The sequence below is a fragment of the Hyperoodon ampullatus genome (genome assembly GCF_949752795.1).
Source record: "Hyperoodon ampullatus genome assembly, chromosome: 19".
NCBI classification, from domain to species: domain Eukaryota; kingdom Metazoa; phylum Chordata; class Mammalia; order Artiodactyla; family Ziphiidae; genus Hyperoodon; species Hyperoodon ampullatus.
The window spans coordinates 9887657-9905965 of NC_136932.1; the positions used below are offsets into that span (position 1 = coordinate 9887657).

General features: G+C 53.6%; 1 protein-coding gene across 5 annotated transcripts in view; it reads left to right on the forward strand.

Moving 5' to 3' along the window:
* The window catches only part of MAPT (microtubule associated protein tau), a gene marked incomplete at its 5' end in the record, with an annotated part of 47687 nt that overhangs the window by 9248 nt on the left and 20130 nt on the right, over positions 1-18309 (forward strand). For 2 of the 5 annotated variants that reach the window (XM_079724937.1, XM_079724938.1), the window contains 6 exons: positions 1774-1839; positions 5906-7018; positions 9658-9713; positions 12299-12496; positions 13569-13701; positions 16699-16964. In XM_079724937.1, coding sequence (XP_079581063.1) covers positions 1774-1839; positions 5906-7018; positions 9658-9713; positions 12299-12496; positions 13569-13701; positions 16699-16964 — 1832 coding nt within the window. Of the gene's footprint in view, positions 1-1773; positions 1840-5905; positions 7019-9657; positions 9714-12298; positions 12497-13568; positions 13702-14896; positions 14951-16698; positions 16965-18309 lie in introns of all 5 variants that reach the window. The other 3 variants (XM_079724936.1, XM_079724939.1, XM_079724940.1) reach the window with 3 other exon arrangements.

Sequence of the window (18309 nt, forward strand, 5' to 3'; positions counted from 1 at the left end):
AGCGTGGAGCCCTCTTGGGGCTCCAGGGATATGGAGAAGCCATATAAGGATGTGACGGCCCAGCCACTGTCACACACCCTCGCTCTCTTTGGCTTCTCTGAGCATCTCCCTTGCTGGGATCAGGGGATGTCAGAGATGTGGGCAGCAGCCCGCAGTTTCTGATTTGCATCAGGACCAGGATATCAAGACACCGCATGGGTAAGCGAAAGCGGTGGGCTTCCCAGTGCCATGGCAGTGATGTCATCGGCATGCCTCCTCATGTCCTCTGTCTCCAGGACTCTGTGCCATTTAGCTGGTCTTGCTGTCACTCTGAGCCTTTCTTCCATAACCTTGTCAGAAACTCAGATCAAACCTATGCTCGGACCTGTGCTTCCCAGACAGTCGGCTGTTGTCAAGTGACGCGGAGCTGTCACTGTTAGACCTCACAGGCCGTACAGTGTCAGTGTGCAGGGGACCCAGAGATGTTCCTGCCTAGGAACTGGCAGTGGGGTAGCTGCCCGAGCCCACTGCTGGCCCCCTGCCCCTCGCCACAGCTGCCCTGGGCCAGCCAGAGGCCTGGCTGTTTATAAGGCCATCATGCGTCTGTCCAGCGACCCAGGGGCTCTTTCTTTTGCCTCCGCCGTGTTCTCTGTGGTGGACCCGTATGGCAGGTGGTGGTAACCTGGCATTTCTGGTTTAGGTGTAGAGACTGAGTCATTGCAGGACTGGCAGAGAAGACTGGTGGCCCAGCCAGCAACTGGTGGGCATTTCTCAGGGTGGTGGCCTCTCTGTCACTGTCCATCAGGGCATGTTGGCCCTCCTGGGATCATGGGGTCACCGCACGTCAGAGTGTGACATGACCAAGTTGCCTTTTAGGGGCTCTTTCTTCTGGACAGTTGTATCCATTGTCCTGCCGCAATATCCCGATTTTTTTCACGATTCAGAAATTGGTGTTGTATGAAAGCTTATTGATTTTGGTACCACTGATGATCAGTAGCTTTTCTCAGTCTTTTTTTGTTTGGGATGGACTGTGGCTCCCTAAGCAGGAGCCCAAGACAACCCAAAAGCTGCTCACTGACACTGCTGGCCTCCCTTTAGCCAGGTAGCCCCTATTCTAAGCATGAGGTTAAAGGGCTTGCCCAGCAGTTTGGAGGAAAGAAACTGAACCGCCGGGGGGGCCCCTGCTGTGTCCCAGGCACTTTGCTAAATACATTCACACCATTTTGTATGAATCCTCACCACTCTCCTGCAAGGTGAGCCAGTGTCATCGCCTTGGGATTCTAGAGTTGGAGACAGAGGCCCAGAGAGGCTGAGTAATGGTGGCACCTGGGTTTGAACCCCAGCCGGACTCCACAGCCCGTGCCTAGTCTTTCCTGCACCTCTGCCACCCGCCGCCCCAGGAGCGCTGGCTGGGGCTGGGAGGGCAGCCTCCACCCGGACACAGCTCCCACAGCAGTGGCCGAGCAGCAAATTGCTTCTCTGACCTCACCTGTCCTGTGTCTTTGCTGAGTGGGGTACTGAGGACCCTGGGCCCATTGTGGAGAAGGTCTTTCCTACTGGACTGTGTCGCCCGTAAGGTGCGTGGTTGTGTAGGTTTTGTTTAGTGAACTGTTTTCATCCACGTCCCCGGCAGTCACACTTGCAAAGAGCCAGAGGTGTAGCGCCTTGGTGCTGCTAATGTGTGCCTTTCCTGAATGCTTTCAGAAACATAGCGGAAGAGGCGGGGACCTTTGTCTCTAGCAAACAATAACCGTCTTTGCTTTTATCTTCTTCATTTGCTGACACACAAACCAGCTGAAGAAGCAGGCATTGGAGACACCCCCAACCTGGAAGACCAAGCTGCTGGACATGTGACCCAAGGTCAGTGGGCTAGAATTGCCTGCCACGCATGACGTGGGGGGCTGGGAAGAGGGGGATGGCGACTCAGATGGACCCTATCTCCCCTGAAAAGAGAATTTGGACCTGGGCCTTAATTCCTGATCTTTAGGAGTTGGTGTTTATCAAAGGTGGGCTATTCAGATAGAGAAAGAGCTCTAGGTCTTTCTAGCCATTTCTGAGTCTTTCCTGAGGTGTTTAGTGTTATGAAAGAATCTGGCCCTGCCCAGCATGGGGAGTCGAGAATCAATGACCAGCAGAAACACAGATATGTACGATGAGTGATTTCCCCTGTAGATGGCCCTCTGGCCTGTCCCGGGAGCAAAGCCTCAACCAAATCACCACTGAGCTATTTCTTTTCAACTCTCTTCTGTGCAGCCTTCAAACCTTATTATGATTTTCTTCTCAGGGACCAAAACTGCTGTGCTCAAGAAAAGCAACTTTGTATAATCACTGAGCATAAATGTTTTAAGAACTCAATTTTTTAAATCCTAGAGATTCCTGATCTTAGGAAACGGAGACCGCCAATACAACCTAGCTGGGTTTGTTTTCCGTCATTTGCTACATAAATGAATTTGACAGTTTGCTGTGTAATGTGGAAGCTTCTAGATTGTAAGAAAGCAGGGAAAACACTGTTCTTTTCTCCAGAAAGTGATTTGGGATTTGTATAGCGCCACCACTGGGGCCATCTGACTTTAGGAGGACTCTGGGCCTTGAAGAAATGTCTCCTTGAAGGTGTTTTGAAGCCTAACTACACATTTCTGCTCCCCAGGGCTCCCTGCCCCGTAATGGGCTAGGGTTTCTCATCTCACATGTCATGGAAAGGCGTGTTTTCATTCTTAGGCTTACAAAGAGCTTCAGAAAATATTAGGGATAATCATTATAAGGGAAACCTCAGTGTATGTGTTAAATAACTAGAATCCTGCCTCCTGTTTCTTTTAGGTTATGATTTTCAGCTTTTAGGTAAAATTAGAGGTTTTTATAACCTCTGGAAATGATGATCTAGTTCCATAAAAAGAAATGAATGAGTGTTTTCTACCAGTTTTTATTGCAGGCTATGTCTCCATGCCCCTAAAACATATTCCATGCAACAAAAAGATCAGGCCATCAGCTTTCCTAGAAACTTTACTTTTGTGCTAACTGAATTTTTGACTTTCCCAGCGCTGGCCTAGAGTCATATAGATATAAAGGTGAACACCAGGTAACATCTGCGATGGGAAATTGGCACCAAATCTGTGAACACGTGGAGGTTTCTACCTCTACTCCCAAGGCCAATATTTAATGTCTTGACTGGAGCTGCTGATCCAAATGGCCAAGCCCAAGCTCCAGTGGAACCTTGTGAAATTCAGGCACACTGGTGATCTGCAAACATTTTATCTGACACAGGCCTGCAGTCTGTTTTGTACAAAAGCAAGCAGCTTTAGGGAGAGCCATGTGTACAAAAGCATAGCTTTTTGCTTTCCTGCTGCAGAAGGAAAACCTCTGGCAGCCTGTGTTCATGAAGTACTAAGACAGAAAAGATGTTTCAGGATGGAGCTGCAATTGCTGAGCATTAGGTGTGGGGAGACCCTACCCATCTCGCCCCTGCTCACACCAGGGTAGACCTTTCTTCTGTGAGTGTCTCCAGGACCAGGTCTCCCAAGGGAGTGTGGGGACACAAATTTAACACATCCAACTGTGTTTTCCCAAATATTTTTTTACCTTGGACCCACCCCGGGTGATTGCTACATTTAATATTTACTGAGCACTTTACAGTCTTCTGGGAGCTGAATAGAATGTTCTCCCAGCCTGGCTCCTTCCTCCAGGAGTGCAATGGCACGAGCTAAGGTTCCTCACACACACATGCACATGCACACATGCACACATAGGCTGTACTATCGTCTATTGGTAACTTTTCAGGCTGCGTTTACTCTGTATGTTTGGTGCCCTTGTTTCTATTTAATGAGGGGCTTTTAAAGTCCTGCAGCATAGCAGAGTACGGTAACATCCACATCACGAGCAATTTCTAGGAAGCTCTGGAGGAAAGCTTTTTCCAGAAGGCGCTGGAGACCTGGCCCGTCCGTGGGTGTAAGGACCGGCAGCTGCTGCCGCTTCTGGTCTGTTGAGTGGTGGGTTGGGAAGGAGAGGCACTGAGGCACCTGCTCAGGCTGCCTGCTGCCCAGCTTGTTTCCTCCGTCTCTGTTGTTTGGGCGGTTCTTCCCCGAGACTGACCAAGGGCCCCCGTGAGGTGCCTGTAGACCCCGCGGAAGGCAGAAATCAGCACGTTTTCCTGACACGCCTTCGTGATCCCTGGCCTTGTGGCAGGCTCTGTGGCGATGCTAGGAACACGAGATGAGTGAGATGTTGAGCTCAAGGCCCCAGTGTAGGGGTGGGAGGTAAGGTGAGCCGAGCCTCTTGACAAGGGTCCAGTGGGCAGCTGCAAGGACTCCGACTGGGTTGGGGCGAGAGGGATGTGTTACCCATGTGTGTGGACACCTGTGTTCTCCCGCCTCCTCCCCCTCCCCTCATCCAGTCTCTTTCTCTTCCAAGACCCCCAATCCTTTGGGGTTCCAGATTTTGTTTAGAGGAGAGCCGTGAAGTTGTTCTGGAACTAGGTAGGATGTTTGAAGAGTTGGGAGTTAAAACAAATACAGGATGTTTATTAGGAGAACCAACGAGCATACATCTCCTGTCCTTAGTACACGGATACATTTTTTTTTTTAATTTATTTTTGGCTGTGTTGGGTCTTTGTTGCGGTGCGCGGGCTTCTCACTGCGGTGGTTTCTCTTGTTGCGGAGCACAGACTCTAGGCACGTAGGCTTCAGTAGCTGTGGCACACGGGCTCAGCAGTTGTGGCTCAAGGGCTCTCGAGCACAGGCTCGGTAGTTGTGGCACACGGGCTTAGTTGCTCCGCTGCATGTGGGATCTTCCCAGAGCAGGGATCAAACCCGTGTCCCCTACATTGGCAGGCAGATTCTTAACCACTGCACCACCAGGGAAGTCCCAATACACAGATGCTTTAAGGAGGGATTCATGTGAATGTCGCATGAATGAAGCAGAAAAAAGGGAAGTGTGCCCTCCATCCACTGGGTTGGCACATGGCAAGCGGTATGATAGGGGTGAAGCAGTGGTCCCCGTGGGCTGCGCATGTCTTTGCCGTGCAGACCACCTTTACTGCCACGGTGGTCGCCTCACTTCGTGCAGAAGGCTGTCCATAATCCACGATCTGGATGCCCCTGAACCGTGTTTCTGTTTACTGGGGTCTCATGGCAGGTCTATTAGTAAAGACTTGAGCCCTGATAGTGACACGTTTTGGGTTTTTCAAATCTGTCAGGGTGGGTTCGTAGGCACCTGCTGGTTTCCTTCAGCAAAAAGGGGGAACAGGGCTTCCCTGGTGGCGCAGTGGTTGAGAGTCCGCCTGCTGATGCAGGGGACACGGGTTCGTGCCCCGGTCCAGGAAGATCCCACATCCCGCGGAGCGGCTGGGCCCGTGAGCCATGGCCACTGAGCCTGTGCGTCCGGGGCCTGTGCTCCACAACGGGAGAGGCCACAACAGTGAGAGGCCCGCGTACCGCCAAAAAACGGGGGGGGGGGAACAGAGAGAGAAGGAGAGGAAAAGAGATCCTCACTGTGCCCCAGCCAGGTCCCAGCTAGAGGCCAGAGTCTTCGGGGGGCTCGCTGTCCCTGGAGAGGAGGACAAGCTTCGTGGCTGGTGGAGTTAGTGCGAGGCAGCCCCAGTTAATGACAGGATGTCAGAGCCCAACCAGACCCACGATGGGCAGAGGGATAATGTTGGCACTAGACGGGGCTTTGATCCAAAGATGAGAAAACTGAGGCCCAGAGAGGGGAGGTGCTCACCCAGCAAGTTGGTGGCAGATAGACCAAGAGACCTTTCATTCTGAGCAAAGAAAAGCAACGAGGGTGCGCCCAGAGCGTGGGCTCCTGTTTCGTGGTTAGGTGGGCTTGAGATGCCGTTTAAATGTCCTTTTCTTCTTTCAAAAGCGTGTCCCCTCTCTTAAACACTTAATGCGCTCTTGCTAACCTTTTGCCACCTCCGCCTCTTCAAACCCAGAGGAGGGGAGAGTCCCGGGCCAGCAGAGGGAAGTGTCTGAGAGGCCCCCTGCTTATGGGCTTAGCTCTCAGGTCCAGCCTGCACACGGCCAAGAAGCTTCTGGGGTCTCCGAGCTGCATCTGGGGGAGAAACAGCCAGAAGCTCCCGTCCTGGCGATCTCTCACCTTTCCCAGCATCATCCTGTCTGCCAGCCGCCTCTCCCACCAGGAGGCCCTCAGGAGCCCCACCAGGAGTGGGGACCAAAGCGAGGGGAGCAGGCCGAGGAGGGGCTGGCCTCTCCAAAGCCCACCTACCCTGGATGTCTCCAGACGGAGCCTGGGAGTGTCAAGGTTGTCCAGGAAAGCTTCCTCAGGGAACCAGGGCTCCGTGGAGGTGAGGCCATGGACCCCGGGACCCCAGGTCTGACCTGCCAGCACGTGTCTGACATGCCTGGGGCTCCCATCCTGCCCGAAGGCCCCAGAGAGGCCACACATCAGCAGTCGGGGCCAGAACCTGAGGATGCAGACGGCAGTCGCTGCGGCACTGAGCTGCTGGAGTGCCAGCTTCTGGAAGACCTGACCCAGGAGGGGCTGCCTCTGAAGAGGGAGCAAGGCAAAGAGAGGCTGGGGGTCGAGGAGGTGGATGAAGACCGGGACATTGATGAGTCCTCTCCCCAGGACTCCTTGCCCTCCCAGGTCTCCCCACGTCTGCAGAGCCCCACTACCCGAGGCGGGCCAACCCCTAAGGCAGTTTCCGGAGAAGCCCCTGGGATCCCTGGTTTCCCAGCCAAGGGTGCCATCCCCCTCCCTGTCGACTTCCTCTCTCAAGCTTCTGCAGAGACCCGGGTCTCAGAGCCCGATGGGCCCGGGGAGGGCCCCCCAGCGGAAGGGCACGACGGGCCCCCCGAGTTCATGTTCCACGTGGAAATCAAAACCAATGTGCAGAAGGAACAGGGACGTTTGGAGGTGGATTTGGAAGGGGCTGCACTTCCTGGGGCCTCTGGAACAGAGCAAGAGCCCTGGGGCCCCTCTGAGGGTGAGGACATGAAAAAGACTGACCTTCCAGAACCATCTGAAAAGCAGCCTGCAGCTGGTCTGCCGGGGAAGCCCGTCAGCCGGGTTCCTCTACTCAAAGGTCTGTGTCTTGAGCTCCTTTGCTCCTGCCCGGCGACCTTGTGTGCCACCCAGGCTGCGGGCACTGCCACTGAGCTTCCGGCCCCTCCTTGGCTCCTGCTGCTTCCAAGGCCCCCGGGGCACAGCCACCAAACCGGCCACCTGGGCCTCTGCTCACCCTCCCGCCTCCTCCTGCCCTTCAGGCTACTCTCACGCTTGCCCGCCGTTTTGCATGTCACCAACATCCCCCGCCCCGTGCTTTCTGCCCCGTTCGCTTCTCTGGCCACTTGATTTATCCACAAGGTTCCATCGGCCCGCTGGAGGCTGGTGGGCTGCACTCCACAGAGAGCATAGCAGCTTCTCCCACTTTGGAGGGCTTGTTATGTGTTTCAAATTCGTTGTCTAGAGCCCTCCCAACCCTCCCAAGTGGGCATAATTAGCCCCACTTTGCAGATGAGGAAACTGAGTCTCGGAGAGGTAAAGTACCTTGCTGAAGGTCACTGAGTATTAGGTGATGGAGCCAGGTTCGGAATCCAGGTAGGTCTGCTCCGAAAGGCCCTTCCTTCCCTATATACCACAGTGCCTTCCAGAAGGTCCTGAAGTGTGTCCTCCTAGCCCGGAGACTCAAAGGGCACATGCCTGTCTTCTTCGGCTCTGTCAGTGGACAAACACATCACATGTAGCAGGCGACACACACAATTATTTGGAGGTGGCCCAGAGTCCCCACCCCCACTCCACTCTACCCTGCCTTGTGGCGGGATAGACAGTGAGCAGAAACAAAAACTCCCCGTGGAAGAAAACACCTCCTCCTCCCTCGGCAGAGCCCAGGCAGTCCCTGTGCTGGGATCGCAGGGGTCTCAGCCCTGGCCCAGTCTTGAGCCCTGGGAAGCGTCACTGCAGCAGCCCTTCAGGAGCTGGAGAGATGGGAGGGGAGGTTCCCAAGGGTCAGGGTCTGTGTCCTGTCAGTGAGAGGACAGTTTATACTCCAGAGGGGGCCTCATGGCCACAAGTCGGGCGCATTCATATATTTAGGTCCTGTAGCATTTTAGAATTATTTGCGGGGCCCAGAAATTGAGGCTACTTAAGCTGTCAGTTGCAGACATCTGTTAAATGTGGATTAGAGTCTACTCGTCGTGAAAACTTTGAAATGTTATAGATAAAGGAACCTGTATTTAAAATTTAAGTCAGAGAAAGAGTCCTACTTTAAAATATCCTAAACTCCAAAATAGTATGGGACAAAATACTGTGACTTGACAGATTACAACAGTGTTTCCTGAAGTGGCATTTTATTGAATACTGGTCCACTGGATGTTGATAGGTGTGTCCAGGGAAAAAAAGAGTTCTATGGTCCAATTAGTTTGGGAAAAAAACAGGTGAAACAAAGTTAAACAGGGTTTGCTGCAGCAGGACTTGTCAGAGCCTTTAATATTCTAATGTACATTATGACCCTCTGAGAAGGATACATGGTATGCATTTCCCCAATTCACCAGTCAGCACTGGGAAATGCTGATCTACCAGATGCTTTTGTTGTGACATAGATGATGATGGTCACTGGGGCAAAAGATGTGAACCAGGTCCACCTGGGGCTCTTATTAAAATGCAGATTCCTGGGCCCCACCTTAGGCTTACTGTCTCAGAGTGAGCCCGGGATTCTGTATTTTAGGAATCTCTCCCAGTGGGGTTCTGCTGCATAGTAAAGTTTGAAAACCTCTGGGCTAGGTCATCCGTGCTGGTCACTCTAGAAATCTGGTCTCCAGTAAGCAGTGAGATGCTCCAAGCAGCCCCATTGTCTCTGGAGCAGGGGAAATACAATATTGAAGCCAAAGACAGAAACCTATAATTAGTCTTCAATAATGAATGCCAATAACAGGAGTGAGGTAGAGGTGACACTGGTAGACAAGTGGATTGGTTTCACCAAGGGACGTGGCTTTCCAAACACAAAAGCCGTCCATGGTTTGGTCCTAAAATCCAGAGGTTATCTAGAGGATGTTTGACAGTAGCTAGATTGTTGCTAACTTGGAGAAATGGCAAGCATTAGTCCTCTTGGGAGAGCCTGTAAGTGGTGAGAAGACCCTCCAGGGTTGGGTCAAGGGTGGGATGGGCCTGTCAGAGAGCCAGCTGGGGCTGGTCACTGAAGCCCCCATTAGTGAGGGGCGGGCTCTGGGAAAACAGCCTACGCCCCTTGGCCCTTGACTGAGCAGAGGGTCCCGCAGGGACCGGAGCCTGGCTGAGCTGCCCCATCCGTGGCCCTGAGTTTTCCAAATGCCCCTCCTTGGAGTTGGGTTGGCCCCAGCTGGGGGAGGCTGACCCCGACCGAGACGGGGAGGGAGCCTGTGAGAGGTGGTCCTGTACTGTCTACCTTCCCTGATTGCCCCTGTGCCAACATATGCCCGGAACAGTTTCCCCTCTGCATGTCCCTGCCCTCGGCCAGCCTGCTGACCCCTCTTGTCAGGGTGCTCCAAGCAATGACTCCAGTGTGCTGTGTGGATACTAACAACGAGAAGCTAACAGATTCAGGGGGAAAGAAAATCAACTGGATTTTCACTGGCCCAACTGTAAAGACACGCTGTATGGGTCCTGAGACATCAGCTCCACTCCGTCGGGCTCTCTGTGAGCTGTGCTAATGGGTGTAACATACATTCTCATTTTATATTTTATCAGCTCGCATGGTCAGTAAAGGCAAAGATGGGGCTGGACCCGAGGACAAGAAAACCAAGGTAAGCTGACAAAACCATGAACCTCTCTGCTGCCATCAAGTTGATCAAGAAGCCATGCTTTGTATCTGAAATTAATCTTTATATATAACATGTGGAGAGCGTTTGTCCCTGAAGTACACCTGTTATTCAAAGTGCTTTGTGTTTTTATGCAAACTTTTAAAATTCTAGCATTTATCCATGGACGCTTGGGCCAGGGAAGGACAGTCAGCAAGTTATGAATTAATTAACGCGCCTAATTGTAGTTGCATCAGCATAGTTTGAATTAAGACGTTCATGGTAAATGAAGGTGTGTTTGAATTTTCTGCAATGAAGTTTGAATTTTGCACATTTTACACTTCCCGCTACAGGTCTAGGCCCAGCAAATATGTATCTATATACATACACACACACAGATATATTTAAGATATATCTAGAAAATACCATTTACTTAGAGGGCTGAGGGAGTACTGAGCAAGAAAGGGATCTCCAGCCTGAGGCAGAGGGTCCTGGAAAAGCCCTAGAAGAGAGGACCTGTGAGGCAGGCCGAGAAGGAAATATGAAGGGGGTTGGTGACGTTCTAAGGGGTAGAACCAGCACAAGCAAGGGCCCGGGGGCACGAGGAGACTGTTTGGGGAGCTCTGAGCAGATCGGCTTGGTTGCTGCCAAGCTCAGAGTGGGGTTGACACAGGCTGGAGGAGGGAAGCCTGACACACACCCTACATGCTGAGTGGACACGTGGGCCATGATGCCGTGGACGCCGCCCTGAAATCCTGCCAGCCGGTCTTCAGAAACTCCCTGAGGACCAGAAAATGAAGCAACTTGCTCCCCACCAAAACCACACCCGGAACAATGTGGTCCTTCCCATGCTCCCTTTAGCTGTAGTTTACTCTCCTCCATGACTGTGTATCTTGGAAAAAGCTCCTGTAACTGCATGGTAGTGTTCTGCCAGGAAAATCTCACTGGGGCCCTAGATGAAGACCTGTTTTTCTTAAAGGCGTCTCAAATGTCCCATATGCATGCTGCCTGAAACGCCTGGGTCTTAATCAGTCCTGGAGGCCTGATGGAGTCCCCAGATGCAGAATGAAGCCCTAAGCGTTTGGTCATGTGTGCTGAGGGTCGCTGCCCGAAGTGCCTGCCCTAGAGGAAGTAGGGTTCGCCATCAGGACTCTGCCCATCAGTGGGGCAGCTGAGGGTCCTGCGGGAACTTGAAGGAAGGCAATAGCTGCTTGCCAATCATGATGCCCATTCAGGGGAATCCCGTCCTCATGCCGGCATGCATTCTGTTCACTCATCCATCAGGAAGCTGGCCCTGCCCTGGAGCTGCTCACAGCCTCACAGCAAGGGGGTCAGATCTCTCACGAACCTTGGCCACTTGGCCAGGTAGGGAGCAGTGCCAGGGGAGGGGGACCTCACGCAGCTGGGGAAGGAGGGATCGCCAGTACCCACCCTCAGCTTCTCTTGTCAGCAGCCCCAGGGCTTCAGCCCGCATCCCTCCCCTCATCCCCCTGCTCCATCCCTCTCGCCCTTGTCCTCCCCAAGGCTGGTAGCAGAGAGGGTCTCAGCCACCTTAGTGATGAACCCCAGTGACAAAGTCTCTGGTCAGGACCCTGCTCTGTAGCTCTGACTTCCTCCTTGGAACACCCCTGGACTTGGCCTCTTGGTTGTATTCCTGAAGGCATGGCCCTTCCCCCTCCCAGGCCACCCTTCTCTACCAGGGCCACACATCCCCGTCCAAGGCCCCTGGAGGTCATCCAGACAAACCTCAGGTGTCGGCCACCATCCTTCACATGCTCTCATCTCCGTGAGGTCAGCCAGCTCACAGAACCCTGTCCCATTGGCCGCCTGTTCCACCCAGCCTATTTCCTTAGGTGGATCATGTCCAAGAGTAAACAGTGGCCAGATAAGATTCACCAGACAGTGTTTACTTTTGAGACTTTATTCAGAAAGTGTGTGTGTGTGTGTGTGTGTGTGTGTGTGCACGCGCGCACACGTGTGATCTAAGTGGTGTCAGGCAGAATCTTCAAGACCTGGGGCAGGCACAGTTCTCTTTTTAGCAAGGACGGTTCTATCCATGTGGTGGAAGAGGGCCAGGAGTTAGGGGGCCAGCATGAGCTCCCCACCTGGAACTGAGCAGAACCTGGGGCACTTCTGACCCATGACACATTGGAGATGTTTTCTTGAGAAACATCCTAAGAATCACATACTTTGGGCGACCTCCATCAACTCTCTGTGTGCGAGACTCCTTTAAACCAGTGGTCTCCAAAGGGCAGAGCTGAAGTAGATCCAATGGGCTGGAGAAGGAACGTACCAGAAAGTCTATCCATTTTCCAAGTTCTGCCGTATGAAAGTTTCATAATGTTCATCATATGTTAGCATCGTAGTATATGTATTAGCTGATGCATAACTACAGGTACATGAGATGCATGGTCACTTTCTGTTCTTTCTGATAAGAAGGACTGATAAGGGTGCGTGATCCAAACAGTTTGGAGATCACGGCTTTAAACCATTACCTGTCTTATTATTTATAGTCACTGTCCTTTTTTCAGTTTGTTCATTTCTCCCATGTGCTGACTTTTATTTTGATTTTATTCATGTTTATGTTTAAGACATCCACATCTTCCTCTGCTAAAACCCTGAGCAATAGGCCTTGCCTTAGCTCCAAACGCCCCACTCCTGGTAGCTCAGACCCTTTGATCAAACCCTCCAGCCCCGCCGTGTGCCCAGAGCCATCTTCCTCTCCTAAACACGTCTCTTCTGTCACACCCCGAACTGGCAGTTCTGGAGCAAAGGAGTTGAAAGTCAAGGTAAGGAAACCACCTTTGGGAAGAATCAGGCTGCTCTACTGTGGTTTTCAAGTGTGTGCTTTTCTAGCTGCAAAGACCTTTCTTTGGATAAGCTCTTACCTAGAAGCGCCACGTAGAACAGTTAAAATTCTGGTTGAAACGAGGGAAAGGAGGCACAGTGCTGTCCTTCCTGGCACCCCTTGGGCCCTCGTGGCAGCAGCCCCTAAGGCACCGGCGGGGACCCTGGCTTGGAAATCACCATTCTGTTTGGGTTCCTTTGTCCATTTCTGACTTTGGTAACCCGGGGTGCTTCCAGGTTGCCGTCATTTTGGGTTGCACAGCATCACTCTGCAGCCGTGCCTGTCCCACCAGTTTACTCCTTCCTGGTCCATCTCGTGGTCCTCAATTCATGTCAGTTTCTTCTTTGAGCTTGTGTTATATGTCAAGGTCATCACCTGGGTCCCCAGACCCCAGTCACTGTCCCCAGTCAGCTGACTGTGCTTGTGCACCTGTGCTCCACCTTTGGCCAGTTTGCTAATTGATGCTGGTGTTCACCCGCCAAGGGCTCTTAGCACACCTGAGGTGGTACTGAAGCCTGAGGCTCGTTTGGGAGAGAACAGGAGGATAGGGCCGAGCTCTGCTAGCACTCTCGGTCCGTTTCAACAAACTGTCTCCGTGTCCCTCTGAAACTAACCACCACCAGTCAGATAAATCCCGAAGGGAGTCAGAGAATGGTGTCCACATAGGAAGAGTCTACAGATGTCTTGCCTGCCAACACTGGTTGGATGATGAACTCGACCATTGCTATAAGCTCTGCTGACTTTTTATTAAATACATTAGCTCAGCTCTTGCAGATAACTCATGTAAAATGTCCCTCCAGGAGGAAAAGGTAGGCATTTGGGAGGGGCTGTGGATTTGTGTGCCCAGCAAACCCTCATGATTGTAGAGGACATTTGTTGTATCTGGCTGGCAAAGTGTCACCCCGACCTTAGCCTCATTTGGAGTCACGGTGGTTGAATGGGGCTGGCACTGACACCGGGTGGCAGGAACCTTTCCCAGTCCTAAAAACCACTCTACCATGCTTTGTTTACAGGGGGCGGATGGTAAACCTGGAACGAAGATCGCCACACCACGGGGAGCGGCCCCTCCAGGCCAGAAGGGCCCGGCCAACGCCACCCGGATTCCAGCGAAAACCACGCCCACCCCGAAGACCTCGCCGGGCACTGGTAAGATGGATGTTCTCTGGAATCCAAGTGTGGCGGGGGAGAGCTCGCTGTGGAGGCCCTGACAGTTAAGCTCTGGTAGCTGATCGATGCCTGCAGTTTACTAAGCACCGAATGTTCATTTTCTAATTCTTTTAATTTTCTGAGCTGGATATTGAATCCCCACTTTTTACCATGAAGAAATCGAGGCTCGACTAAGTCTAACCAGACTTTTAAGCATGAGGAAAATGCAGCCGTAAGACTAATAACTGATGGAAAAGGGGCTTCTCTGAGATCCTTGGACCCCACATCCAGGGCCCCTGGGAGGTGTTTTTCAGTCCCCAAATGAGGGTTAGGTCACTATAGGTGACCTCACACAGGGCACAGCCCCTGCTAACTTGCTGCGATATTAGTGACCCTCAGACAGAACCTAAGAATCTTAGCTAAGCAGTCACACGCTGGGCCCGTTCCCCTGTGAGTAAAACCCACGCGGTTTTGCGTACCACACAAGGCTTCACTTGAGCCATTTTGCTTCCACTGGGGACAGCCAGGCTGAGTGCCCCTGTCTCACTGCCCTGGGGACTGTCCCAGGAAACTGGGTTTAGATTGTGCATGACTCGGGGGGTGTCTGGCCTGCGCTGGCTCCGGGGCCCTGTGGATCTTATATGGGCTGTGCACGAGGCCTGGGCTGGTGCCACGGGGCCTCTGCTGCTCCTTGGCCCCGGGGTGGCCGCTCAGAGCCCTTGTCTGCTGCATGTCTTGGCCGTGATGTTTCTCGAGGTTGCCGTAGGGTGGGGCCTGCATGGACGCCCGCTCGCTGAGGCCTGTACGTTGGTTTTCTCCCACAGGGCTTTTCCTCATGTATACAATACATATGATACGGGGTAATTTACAGACTTGTGACTGGAAGTTTTACATGATTTTGACCCTGCTTTTTTTCACTGGACATTATGCCAGTTGATTCACGCACTGGAGTCATAACTTGAAACAAGACCGTGTGTTCCTCTTTGGATCTTACCTGCTCTTGGGGGGGCAGATCTCCCCCAAGTTGGCCTTGTTTCCTGCCAGATGGGGCCCCTGCTCCCTGACCCCGTTCCCCGCCTTGCTCGCCTCTGTGGATGGCCTGGCTGGGCATGACTGGGCGCCCATAAGAAAACACTCATTAAGGCCTCTTTAAGCTCGATGATAACGAGGCTTTCTGTGGATTTTTCTTTTTAAGCTACCAAGCAAGTGCAGAAAAAACCACCCCCTGGAGGGGCAAAATCTGAGAGAGGTAATTCTGAGCCTGCTTCACCCAGCGGGGTCATGCCTTTTGCGCATGTGGCTCTTGGTTGGCTTTGGTTTTTAGAGCTGGGAGGATGTGCTTCTGAAACGTAGGTTTCCCACGTTGAGCCTGAAGTTGGAACAGTCAGAATTCCTGCTTCTCTCTTCGTGTGCTTTGTGCGGATACGTCTGTCTGACGGGCCTTTCTAATCCTGCGTGCTTCAGCCGAGGGCTGTGGTGGGCCCAGGGGAGGACATGCCTCGAGCTGATATGGGGGCTGGAGGTCTGCACTGGCCCTAACCAGGTTACATGTGAGATCGCACTGGCATCCTGTGGGTGACAGTCACCGTGCTGGACCCGGGGAGGTCGAGTAACTCGCCTAAGGTCACTGTGCAATTCAATGGCACAGAAAGAATTTGAAGCCATCACCAGGTCCACCAGCCAGCCTGTGTGCCTGGGGGCAGAGGGTGGGGGGTCCCGAGCCTGGAGGCTTCATCTGCCCTGCTGCTGCAGAGCTTGGCACTGTGAGGGAGTTCCACAGACACGGAGACTCCACTAAAAGCCACATGCTCCTCCTCCCCTCGGCAAGAGAAGTCGCCGCTTCCAGCAAAGAGCTGACCTCCAGCCTGGGGCCCGGCAGGTCCCTGTTTGGTACAAATGGTTCCTGGGGCAGGGGCATCAGCCACCCTCAGAGCTAGAGCCCAGCGTCCAGCCCAGTGGCTCTCAGACTCGAGTCTGCTCAAGAATCCCTGGGAGCGTGGGAAGCACCAATTTTGCAGGCCCCACCCCTAGAGATTCTGTCCTATCAGGTCTAGATGGGGCCTGGAGATCTGCATCTTACAGGTCCCCCTCCTCCGTGGTGGCTGTGGAGATTCTGATGCAGGGGTGCCTGGGGCCACACTTGGTGGAACACGAATCCAAGAGGCAGACAGAATAGCCAACTATTAAAGTGGGATGGGGGATGAGAAGTGCAGGAAGAGACGCATGTTAGGGAACCCAGGGCTGCTCTACTGGGAGAGGGATGGGCCCAGCGACCTTCCTGGAGGGCTTGTCGCCCTCATTGTGCCTGGAAAAGTGCACTGCTATTCGCTGCACATCGCTTTGGTGGGGATAGGGTTCTCGGGAGGGCAGGGCGGCAGGAAGCAGCATGGCTTGTTTGGAGAGTCAGGGACAGATGGACACGAAGCAGGTATGCCACTGTGGAGCCCAGGTACCACAGAGGGGCTGGGAGTTTGGATGGGGTCTGAGGGAAAAGGGGCCTTGAACTTGGCGAACAGCTTAAAATTCACCCTGTGGTTAGAGAGTCCAGTGGATCCAGATGGACCCCTGGCCCACCATTGCATTGCCCTTATTCAGGGCACAGGCCATGTATCCCTGCCTGGCCTCACTCACTGCAGGCATTACAATGTTTTCCTCTGAGCTCAGAGTGGGTAAATGACTTGTCTGAGACCACACAGCTAGCTGGAACCTCTCCTGACCCCAGGGCCACAGGGCAGAGTTGGTCCCCCTCTAGGGGGTACTGGGTGGTCCTTGGCGACCACTCTTTTGCTTCTCTGGGAAGCAGGATATCTCTGTCGCAAAGCAGCATGGCTGGGAATGGAGACGTTTCTCTAGAAATGGGACCGAGGGCAGCCTCCTGCTGGTTTGACTGAGCTTCTGACCTTGTTCCCACGTGCCTGATCCAGCCCTGAGTCTGGGAATGGACCCCAGGACAGATAGCCCTTTGCTAACTGGCCTCATGCCCTCCTTCCTTTCCAGGTGAATCTGGGAAATCCGGGGACCGCAGTGGCTACAGCAGCCCCGGCTCCCCAGGCACTCCGGGCAGCCGCTCCCGCACCCCTTCCCTGCCGACCCCGCCCACCCGGGAGCCCAAGAAGGTGGCAGTGGTCCGCACTCCACCCAAGTCGCCGTCTGCAGCTAAGAGCCGCCTGCAGACCGCCCCCGGGCCCATGCCAGACCTGAAGAACGTCAAGTCCAAGATCGGCTCCACGGAAAACCTGAAGCACCAGCCAGGAGGCGGGAAGGTAAGGCCGTGCAGAGACTGGCTGTGCAAAAGCAGGCGGGTGGGTCCCCCGCAGCTGGGCTGGAGGCAGGCGAGCGGCTCTCCTCCCACCACCAGCCTGGGTCCCCCGCCGCCCCCCATAGCACAAGCGCCTCCCCGGCCTCTTCAAGGAAAGACAGTAGGTTACTGTTTGGTTCTTTACTGGGGTCACCACCAGGCCGTGAGTGCCCTGCTCAGGGGAGAGAAAGTACCGGTTCTTCCCTTCCTCACTTCAGCCCTTGCTGATTGGACGGACCTGAGGTCACAGGCTTGTAGCTCCATGACCTGGCGGTTCTCAAAGTGGGTGCCACAGGGGTTCCCTGGCTGCCTTGTGTTTCGAAAATGAGACAACCAGTCCATAGGTGGGTGTGTCTCTGGTGTTGGTTGGACATTTGTTTAGGTCCCAATTCTGGGGAAATTCGTGATTCTGTTTTGAACAACTGATTCTTCCAGAGACGAATGGGTGCTCATGACATTTCTGGGTCTCCCAAAGTTGGAGAAAATGAGCTTCCAATGGCCAGAGGTAGAGAGAAATGGGGACGGCCTGGACCCTGTCCCTCCTCTTCTTGACCCCATCCCCCGTTGTATGAGTTTCCTAGGGTTGACATACAAAATACCACGGCCTGGGCGGCTTATACAACACAAAGGTAATGCCTCAGAGTTCTGGAGGCCAGAAGTCCAAGATCAAGGTGTCGGCAGGGTTCGTGTCTTCTGGGGCCTCTCTCCTTGGCTTGTAGGTGCCGCCTTCTCCTCATGTCCTCACATGGTCCTTCTCTGGGTGTCGCTATGTCCCAGTCCCCACTTCCTGTAAGGACACCAGTCATATTGGATTAGGGCCCACCCTAATGGGCTCATTTTAACTTAATGAGCTCGTTAGAGACCCTGTTCCAAATACAGTCCCATTTGGAGGTGCTGGGGGTTGGGACTTCAGCATGTGGATTTTGGGGGACACAATTCAGACAATAGCAGTCCTCCCCCACGAGCACAGGGTGGGGAACAGAGAAGGAAGAAGGCAGGCGGGAAAGGGATTGGAGGGCCAAGACCCAGCTCTTGTGTTGGGCCTTCCAGGCTGGGCCGTTTTGGGGGCAGCAAGCCTCCTGGTGGGCAGGGGCCAATGTTTCCCTTTCAGGCGGGAACCCCAGCTGGGGCCTCCGCACTCTTGATTTGATTAATCACTCTTGTCTGGGGCCTGGGTCACCGCGTAGGGAGGGTGTCTCGGAGCACCTATGGTCCATGTTGGTGCCATTGCCTGAAACCGTGCACTTTGCTTCCCGTGGAGCCTCAGGGACCCCTGCTGGCCTTTCCCATCCTTGGGACCCGAACGGTCC